The sequence below is a fragment of the Ailuropoda melanoleuca genome, unplaced genomic scaffold (assembly GCF_002007445.2).
Source record: "Ailuropoda melanoleuca isolate Jingjing unplaced genomic scaffold, ASM200744v2 unplaced-scaffold9002, whole genome shotgun sequence".
In the NCBI taxonomy this organism is placed as follows: Eukaryota; Metazoa; Chordata; class Mammalia; order Carnivora; family Ursidae; genus Ailuropoda; species Ailuropoda melanoleuca.
The window spans coordinates 1-10,710 of record NW_023254440.1 but is presented as its reverse complement, the minus strand read 5'-3'; the positions used below and the strand labels follow the sequence as shown (position 1 = coordinate 10,710).

At 41.1% G+C, this 10,710-nt stretch overlaps 1 protein-coding gene across 1 annotated transcript; it reads right to left on the bottom strand.

Annotated features, from left to right (window-relative positions):
* Window positions 1-4,194: 4,194 nt before the first annotated feature.
* LOC117800910 (PDZ domain-containing protein 8-like) lies at window positions 4,195-9,326 on the bottom strand (the record flags this gene model as incomplete). Its single annotated transcript, XM_034653452.1, has 1 exon — window positions 4,195-9,326. A coding segment is annotated over one exon (2,214 nt), but the record flags the coding sequence as incomplete, so codon positions are not given.
* Window positions 9,327-10,710: the final 1,384 nt, after the last annotated feature.

Below are 10,710 nucleotides of genomic sequence, written 5' to 3'. Positions count from 1 at the left end.
CAAAAAAAAAAAAAAAAAAAAAAAAGTTAAATTTGCAGCTGACAATTTGAGCTGGCAGCCTGACTTAGAGGGTCAAGGAAGTCGGTATATTAACATGTCACCCAGGCAGATCATTTTAGAATTTCTCAGGAAACGAGAAATGGGTTAGCACTGAGCGGAGTCATAGACGTTATCAAATGTATGGGGCAAGACCGGGGGTGGGGGCGTCGCTGACAAACACCAAGACAGGTTGCGATAGGCCAACATGAGATAAATTTGAACAGGTCAATGTTTCCATGTAGATTTTCAAGCCACACACAAGGATGTTGGGGGAATAGTTTATATGGAGGAAAACGCGAAAGGCACGGCTGGTGGGGGAAGCTGTTCGTGGTGCTGTGTCCTGCCATGCAGAGCTCTGTGCCCCTCCGCCTGGAGCAGGAACAGACTCTGGCGCAAGGCTCTTTGGCGCACATCTGCCCCGTCTGGCTGTTCATCCCACGGTCACGTTCTTTCTCTCCACGCCTACGCAGGCGGGTATCGGCCTCCCCACAGAGCGCCCGTGAAGCGGAGCTCTTGCCCCAGGATCGCTCAGCACGGCCTGGCAGGGTGAGGGCTCGGTCTGCACACGCTCGAGGAGTCTTATCGGCTGGGACTTATTAACTGAGGATGTTTTCAACTGAGGATGAATGGACTGTTTGTTTTTCAGTAACAAGAAGGCAAAAGGTTTTTATATTCATGAGTGTCTTCTTGTGTTTTAAATCCTACATTTGAGCAAGAGGAAGACACCCAGGATTTGGGGAGAGGTGCTCTAGAAATGCTATTTATGAAGATACAGGCCCTGTGATTAGTGTAGGGAAACCTCAGGGGCCATGGCAGTGGTCTTAAAATATTGTAAGGGCAGCCTGTGAAGATGGCTGGAACCAGAACCGGATCCATACAGAGAAACATGGGAGGCAGTTTGGCCTCAGGTGCATTTCCAACAGGAGTTCACCTCATTAAGGATAGAGTGCGTCCTTACTGTGTGGCCACAGTGAAATCTGTGAACGGCAATTGGACTGGGTGACCTCCAGGATCCGCCACACTGCCCCCGGTCCCAATTCCAAGATTCTAATAGAACTCTTCCTAAACGTGACCCGCAGAGCCCTGGCTTCATGGCTTACAGGTTGCCCTGACTGGACCTCACGGTCCTGCCGGAGACCCCGTCTGCGGTCTCTTGCCCGGAACCGTCCCGGAGTGTGGAAGCCCAGGGCTCCTGCGCCAGGCCCCTGGCAGTGGCACCGAAGGACCGGTCAACCGTGGGTGTGCTGGATAGAGCTTTTCAACTAACAGTCCTTAGAGATGGTAGGTTAGAGCCATCTTATCTTTGTGAAACAAGGTTAATATATGTGCACTTTGCTCTCTTTCAGGCTATTCTCATGGATCACAACTGCCCCATTAAAACAAAAATGTACACCCAGAATAATATCCAGTCGTATCCGATAGGTGATGAAGAATCTGAAAGTGACTGAGATCCTCAAAAGTCATCGAAGTATTTAATTGTATAAAACCGTGTTTCCAGTGAAATGAATCCTCCAGAACTTAGTCCTACCATTCATCCCTGGTGAAAGCAAAACCACCAAACATTATTCATTCTTCTCCGTGGTTGTGATTGATTGCCAACAGCCTTATAAAGAAAAAGCAGCTTTTCTAGGGGTTTGTATAAATAGTGTTGAAAACTTTATTTTATGTATTTGATTTCATTAAATATTATACAATATATTTTGACGAAATAGATATAGTGTAAATCTATAAATATTTGAATCCAAATTGAATATAATTTTTAAAAAACTTACATTCATGAACACTTGGGCAAAAAAATCTTATATTTTTTCTGAATATTGGTAATGAGTGTTTAAAATTAAAGCACACATTATCTCCGAGACACTTCCAACATTGAGAAACTAGAAGGAAGTCTGAAAAACAGAATCAAATAAGACAGCATATGATGCAGTGACACTGAGTGTGGTTAACTTGTAATTACTACCCATATATGAGCTGAAAGCTAGTTATCTCAAATGTAGAGGACAGGAACTTGAGTCCGTCATCTTTTGAACTTACCCATAATTCATAGCTGGTATTAGCTTTCTACAGAATCATCTACCTGGAAACAGACGGTTGTAAATTATATATTTACATGTCATGTGGTTGGCAGCGGACACTAAAGCCAATAGGGAAAAATAGTAAATGTTCTGAAAGCAGAGAAAAGCACCCAGAAGTATAGTTATGAACAACTAGCTTTCCCTTTCAAACATATACTTGATTGGCTCAGGATGAAAGAAAATTGAGGGTAGATACACCTTATACTGTCAAGGTTGTAAATTTAAGCATGATAGGATATATTAACATCTAGTTCAACTTTTAGAAATTTAAAAGGCTAATAGCTGCTATGATGTGAAAAAATCTGTTATCTTTGATCTGTTAAGAGGTCATCCAAGTGTCTTCTAGGAATCTATTAAGTTTTGAATTGCAACTATTTTTTAGACTTCTGAAGGTTGTTCACATCAATGTGAAAACAAATTTTAAATGAAGATGGAGGAGGAATGAAATTATCTTGAATCACGTTAGGAAAACAGGTAAAAATAATAGGTCAGGACACATTCCCTTTCAAAGACAGAAAAACCCTAGAAACATCTAGAAATGTCTGTATATTCTTCTGTCATCTAGTGCTATATAACGTGGTTTTTCTAAGCATGACATGGACGTGACTTTTCAATTTAACAGCAAATACTGTGTTAGCACTGTGAGTTGCCATCCGGTTTTGTAGATGTGATTGGAGTGTGCAGATAGCATAGAAATGTCTCAGATAATACCTGTTAATTCTGTAGCTCTGCTATCAACAAAAATTACCTAATGTCTGTACTTTGCTAAGCTAAAATTGTGTTTCTGTTAACTTGGACAAGGAGCAAAGAAGTTTAGAACAGGGACTCAACCTCGTCATTCCCTAAGAGAGTAGCTAGTACTTTCTTTCCGTTTGCTTTATGAAGCTTCTTGGACTGACCTGAAGTCTGGTTTTCAAGTGCAGTGTGGTGGAAGCAAACAAGTCTCCCACTCACATATTTGCACTGGGCAACTGACACAAATCTGACGTCGTAAGATGGCTCTAGAAGCACTCTCATATGGCTAACGTAAATTGGCAGGATTGGTCTCTACTTCCACAGGGGAGATCCTTCAGGAACGTGCTACAGATCAATTCTCTTAGAGGGTTTGTGGCTCTCCCTGACCACAATACTGTGTGATTTACTCCAATTTCATTCTTGCCTTTAAGGCTTCAGTCTCTTCAAGAATGACTGGCAGAGGCATACCCATTGTTGATCTCTAGAACATAAAATACATGTGAGTTTTTCAGAACTGTTCTGGGAGCAAGAGTATCAATTATATCTGAGAGGGGGAAAATTACAAGGTCTTTTATAGGACTAATATTCTGGGGTTAGCAAGACTGTGAAGTGAGGCTTTTTGTTTTTCTTTTAATGTGTGTATCAGAACCATGAACATACAGCTCCCTGAATGTTTTTTTCAGCAGAGGTGGGTTTTTATGTTTGTACCTGGCAAAACAGATACAAAAACGTTAATGAGGTAGCAAAAAATATTCAGTTCTTTCTTTTGACTGCTAAGTGTATGTGCACACATGTTTTAGCTAGTTTCCTTAATAAATCTACTGAACGCTACTGTGCCTGTTTGTATTCCTTTAGAAACCAGACGTGATTGCTGGAATAAAATGCCTAAGGTATTGACTGTGAATATCTAATTAAAAACTGATCTTCTCTGCTTGTAGGCATCAGGTAAAATTCAGGTTAGTCTGAACCCTACATTTTGGCTTTGCAAAATTGACTTTAAATTGAAATCTATAACTAGTCCCATGGTGTCAATGTGGAAAAGCCCAGTAAGTCACCCTTGCGTTTCTAAAGTTAAATTGTTTTCCTGACTGTCGTGAAGAAATAACCGTATCTGATGGAAGTAACTAAGCTCTTCTGCTCGGTAAGCCTGCAGGGCCCTGGAATCCAGACAACTCAGGGTGTGTGTGTGTGTGTGTGTGTGTGTGTGTGTGTCTTTTTCTGGCGTGAGACTCACAGACATGAGAATCGCAGTTTTACTCAAATCTTAGAGGGGCTCTAAACCTTCCCCAATCCTTCTATTTAAGGAAAGCTATTATCTCAATTTAGAAAGAAAGACAATACATTTTTAAAGTGATTTTAAATTTATTCACTTTTAGGGAAATTAAGATCTTATCTTTATAATCAGGAGCCAAGTATTTTCAAACTGCCTTTCAAAAAATCCAGATAAATTTAGAGCTTGAGAGTACCCTCTAATTAATTTTCAGCTTGTTTTCTCCTCTCAAAATCATAAAATGGCCAATAGTATTTCAGCTATTCTGATACTCGAGTATAGGGCTTGATATTAGGAAATGCAGCATATTAATTCTGATTCCACAAAAATGCTAAAATATTGTTCAGCTTGATTGTTTAACCTAGTTCTTCACCTAAATATCAAAATACAGAAAATAATCATTTTCCTAATAAATAGCAGGGCTGATCCATACATCTGAGATTTCACAGCTTAGAGAAACAACAGAAAAACCAGAATTTAATGCTGTTAGGCAAATTTCAAAACAGCAATTTTGTTTAGCAGAAGTGGACTTTGTGAAGAGCTTGTTTGCATGGCCAAATCCTACCAGGCGGTAATTTCTGAGAGATGTAGCAATCTCACCTCTCTCAGATGTTAGCAAATGAAGATATTCTTGTTTTCTGTGGTAGTTCTTTTTATTATTTTTTTAGCTATCAATAACATAGCATGGCAGCAAGATTACACCAGGAATGTAATATAGAATACAACTGTTTTCACGGAAGCCTTACACCTCACTATCCCCTAGGGTGTTCAGAGTGACCCCCCCCACCCCTATGCTAAAGCACAACTGTGATGCCTCTGCCTGCCCCAGTAGATATAAAAATATTGCACTACATTAAAGATAGATTTTACAAGTATCATTAGCAGCATTACTGAGCTGTTCATAATTGTGGTTCTACAGAGTTAAATACTTTCAAAACAGGAGATTTTTATGAAACCAAAATTTTGCATTATTTCTGCAGCTCTTTCAAATGCATCGGTTTCAGCAGCATGCTTGGATGTCACTAAACTTCTGTGGTGCCATCCATCCATACACACCAGCCACTAGACACTGGCCTTCCAGGTCATCACCGGTAAGTTATTTTTCATAAGATAAAAGTTGGTTATTACATTGGGCAGACTGTTTCAAGCACATGTTACAGAACTTCTGTTTAGCTTTCAGAGAAGGTGGTGTATAAAGACTTCTACAGCAGGGTTTTTTTTTTAAAATGCAAGCATGCGTAACAACAAAAAAGGGGATACACAGATCTATTTTTGTTATCAACTTGGCCAATAAAGGTACTTCCTAATATTTCACTTAAAAGTAGAATAACTTTTCTACCTTCAAAAATGTTTTCCCCATTTGAGTCATACCTTTTCTGAATAGCTTTTACTGTTCAGAGCACTTGTGCAGTTCTGTTGTTCTCCTCACAACAATCCTGTGAGGTAGTTAAAGTATTGTTTATTCCTACTCTGAAGCTGGGGAGACCGCAGCATGGAACCCTCTTGTGGTTATAAAGTTCATTAATGGCCAGTGGAAGAGCCTGACCTTAAACTCTTGTCTGGAGTCCTGGGCTGTAGACCTGGGCCAGAACCCTTACTATTACGTATTACACTATGCCTCTTCCTGCCGGCCATCGAAACTGTCCCACCTAGCTCGAAATTCATGTCAATCTTTACTATATGTCAATTATCGTAATAGTTACTACAAAAAGAAAATAGACATATAAAAGGCTAAAACTTTTATGGTATACCAACAGAGGTCATGCTCACACATTTTCCCTCAGTTACTGGGGTCCACACAATGGACCAAGGGAATAGATCTTAACTACCAGAGAACTGATTCCAATTCCTATGTATCTATATTGTTTTTATTTTTTTCAACAAGACTGAACTATAGACACATTCAGAATGGCCACCATACCTTCAACCTGCAGCATGTCATAAAAGCAACAAATCTCTCTCGCGTGATTCCTTTCCTTCACAACCTCCTCCTGCATGAAAATGTTCCTAAAGCAAAATAGACCCATTTTAAGTCATTTTAAGAACAGTCCTCTGAAACTTTATCCTTGACATGCTTTATTCCCCATGGGAGAACTGAAGATGAAAAAAATCAAATGTTCAGAACTCCCATTTAAAAGGAGAAAGCATCAACATTTCGAAAGATTATATTTCAAAATCCTACTGGTTACTGTTTTGTTTTGTTTTTTTTTTTAGTAATCTTCTCTACAAAATTCTTGACCAACTGCATTCTCTATTCCCTATTACATTTTGTTTTTCAATGCAACCTCTTCAAATTAATAACTGTATTCTCACTAAAACTGCACAGAAACTAGAAAAAAATTCACAGGATAGAAAGCAAGCAATATACATAAAACTTTTTTTTTTTAACTAAATCATGTAACGGACTAAAGCTGCAGCATCCGCTTTTATGTTACATTTGGCAAAAACAAAAAACCACCCCCAAAACCCCAAAATAACAAAAATTTCAAGCAAGTAGAGTTGTGAAAAACTTCCTAACACAAAGATTCAAAACCTGTTCCCTCAATGATTGCCGTTGTCAATTTGGGCATGCAGCAAACTTGTGACCATGATGGAAATGAAAATACTTCAAGAATTTGGACAGTATCCTATTTAACACTCATTCAAAACCTAAGATGAAGGAAAATAACACAATGAGACATCACACATACACAAACATGAAAAGTTAGCTTACATAATTACATAATTAGAAAAAGTTAAAAATAAATTAGTAAAAATAAATTCCCAGTATAAACCCAAAAAAGCATAGCTATAAATACAATCTGAAACAACCAATTTAGTGAGCTGGCCATGTTTTTGCTGGAAAACCACCTTTTTCACTCTTGTTCTTACACAAGCACATGGCTGTGGAGAAGCAGGCCGAAGTGTTAGAAGGGGGCTCACACGTGGGTGATCTGTGGTACTTGAGATGCAACTTTCCTCAATCACTCGAACTTTAAACAGGCTGTCTGTCAAACAGACTCAGATGGGCCAAATAAGTCCTCTGATATGCTGCTGAATGGCTGGGAGTCTATTAGTTGGGTTATTTCATTATCGAGGTCTTCTTCCGTGTCATCTGTGTACTTGCTTATTTTTTTGGAGTGCTGGTCTAAAGACAGACTTTCTAAAGATTCGAGATCTTCAATGCCCGCCCTGTAGTGAATCATGAGCAGTGTCAGAGCTTGTAGTCTTTCGCCTGATTTAGACAAAGCAGCAGAAAGAAGGGATTTTTTCCTTGATTCAGTTGCTTCTTTTTCCTCTCTAACAAGGGAATTATTATGCTCCAGCTCCTGGTCAATTTCATTCTGCAGTTTATCCAGCATGAACTCTAGTTTCTGGATCCTCTCTTCTGTAGGCAAGCCCCTGTACAGATCACGGCCAATTTCTTTAACTGCAATGAAAACGCTGTCGTCCAGACCACCCTCCTTCCTCACCAACTTTATTCCTGTGTTGTTTCCCCGTCTAGAAGGACTGTTCGCACCACAGACCTCTGTGTCACTGCCTTCGTTGTCTGACGTGTTGGGTGTGTGTTTTGGTGAAGGTTCCACTAGATCAGTTCCTGGTTCAGAAAGGCGAGTTTTAGAGACTTGGCGCAAATTTAACAAACGAGAGCTCGTATTGATAATGTGTCTCGTCAAACCTGTTGTTTTATTGACTGACTTGCTAGCTTCAGCATCCACACGAGGAGGCAGGCCTAAGAAGGTTTCCTGTCCTTCCAGCCTGAGGTTTTTCAGGGTCCGGTCTATCCGCCTATCAGTTGCTCCACAAAGAGGAGTCTCCGTTAGACACTTTTCCTGACATTTTTTATGGCAAACGTAAGCACAGAACATACACTGGGAAGCAGCTTTAGTCCACACTTTTTTCTTACAGTAATCACACCAAGTCGGGTTCTGGAACTGGGTATCCTGGAAGCTGTGTTTATTTTCCGTAAGACCCACCTGTCCAACAAAATGCTCCTCTTTAGGTAGGGCTGCGACCTCTTCGACCAAATGCAGTTCTTTGTCTTTCTCGAAGTTAGTAACTATAGGGTGGTCTGGTTCTCCTTCTTTCAAATATTTGAAGTGAATGGTAATGTCACCAAAGCAGAATTTGTCGTTGAATCCCTTCTGCATACTCAGATTGCGCAGAGCGGTTCTCGTGACCATTGCCTTTGGCGAGGGGGCTTCCAGTCTGAATGTTGAAAAGTACTCCATGTTTGCTGTAGCCAGGCACCCTAAAGCCACCTCTTCAAGTTTTAAGCTGACATGCCCCAAACAGATAAGACCCCCTAACTTGAAAGGGTCTCTGCACCACAGTGCGACGTTTAAGTATCTGTGGCAGGCTTCTATGTCAAAGAAACAGGTTGCTCTGGTTCGTGTCCATTTTCCTAGCTTATTACGGTAAGGAATTTCTGATGATTCCCACGTCTGAGGGTCATCCGAACTGTCCTTAGGAGGGCAGGAACTTTCTGAAGTAAAATCTCTCGCCACTTCTTGCTTTGCTAAGAACGGCTTAGATGCAGCTGCATCTTCTGCGTGATCCGTATTTTTCGCTTGCTTTTCAGCAGGTTTATCTGCAGGAGGAGGAGGCAGCACCTTTTCTGGCCTTTCAGCAAGAACATCTGGTTCTGTCTGATTCGGAGCGTCAGCAGGAGGCAAAGGAACTTTCACTTGCGGGCGTGGTGGCACGGGTGGTTTGAAAGTGGGTCCTTGGGCGGGTTTTGACACTTGTGTCGCGTCTGTTATCTCAGAAGCTTTTGGGGCCAAGGGTTTATTTCCGTCTTTACACGGAGGTTTTGGTGGTGGTGGGTGACTTCCTACAACTGATTTACGGTTTAAAACTGGTGATATCGTTCCAAGGGGCTTAACAGAAAGTGCTGTTGGAGTACGTTTGGGGCTGTGACTTAATGGAGCCTCATCTTTGAGCTCATTCTGTGCTCTGACATCACTTGCCAGGTCTTCAAATTCAGAATCCAAATCTCTATTTTCAGCATCTACTGCCAAGCCCGTGGTTTCCTCTTCATAATTTGGTTGGCATGAGCTTGACAGAAAGTTTTCTTCCAACTGTCCAAAATGATCTTGCAGCGCGGCACCCTGATTGCTCTGGCCAACGGGCCTCTCATAATACACCAGGACCCGCTCCCCGGCCTGCTTGATCAGCTTCAACACCTGCAGGGTAGAGGTGATTTTCACACCTGGTGTAAGAGTTCAAGAGGGAAAACATGTGAATTAATGCAATGAAAACCACCTAAGTTTGCTGAATGTAATTGCCATTAGTTCATCATTATGGAAGAGCAATACAGAAATGTGAATGATGTAATTCAGAGACCAATGCTGGAAATAAACTTAGCAAAACACTGTATTGTGACTAGCAGACTCTTTTACATATTCTTTTTATTAGCCCTGCCCATCAAACTAATCTTTTTATCAGGGCCAGAAAGAACAAAGAAAGCATAAATTGCTTTAAACAAGTTGGTTACTGTCGATAATATTCAGCTGAAATTTTCATTTTATTATGTTCTCATAGGTGGCTACATTAACAAAGTTGAAATTCAAAAGGTACAGAAAAATGTGGAGTGAAAAATCTCCCTTCCACGTCTATTTCCCAACCATACTGTCCCTTCCCTGAGGCAATCAAAGCTAGCAGCTTCTGGGGGAGTCTTCCAGAGGTATTCTAGGTGTTATCTTTAAAGGCTCTATTTGTTTCCTGCCCTCTCCCACCCTTCCCCAAATGTACTTACCCAAGCTAGCCCTTTCTGTAGGACTTAGAAAAAGGTGAGAAGGGGTCTTTGGTTTCCAAAGGTCTTAGGGCCACCCTAAATAAATCAGAGTAACATCAGCCCCATCTAACAACCTGACTTCAGAGTTCCTCAGCCTTTATCCTCTCGTACCTCAGTTGCCCAGACAAGATCATGCTTTGGACCTATCACTTGGAATTTTCCACATCAAGGGTCTTTCATTTGCAATTAAATTTCCCACCTCGTACAGTGCTGTCTGTTGCTAACTGAACCTGTTTTAAGGTAATTTCCAGGCCCAATCATTCCTCCTTTGCTGTCCTGGTCCAACTGGTCTCCTGACACCACTTGCTTTTCTCCCCAACCTTAGTCTCAAGATTTCCCTGATGTTCACATCAAGATCTGGGATTCTTCTGCCCTGGCCCTTTCCTCTTCTTCTACCTGGCCTTCCGATCCCAGCCTGCTAGCCCCATCTCCCTTTTCTGCTCCTGGGTTTACCAGCAGCAGTTGCTGCTAACTGACTCCGGCCGTCTTCAGCGAGGCATTCGGTGCACAGCAGCATTCTTTTGAATTGTTTCTGGTCTCTAAACAGCTAAGTCTCCAAAACCCCAGCTTCAAACCCTCCCTATTCCCCTGAAGCCCACACTCCCTACTTTTATTCTGCAGGTGATCTCTCCTTACTTACTGAAGAGATCAACAAGCAGCCACCTTTTCTCCTGGCCGTTTTTTAGTATGAACCTATCTCCGAGGACAAAGTAAGCCCTTTACTTGTACTTTATTTTTTAATATTTTTTTTTATTATGTTAGTCACCATACAGTACATCCCTAGTTTTTGATGTAAAGTTCCATGATTCATT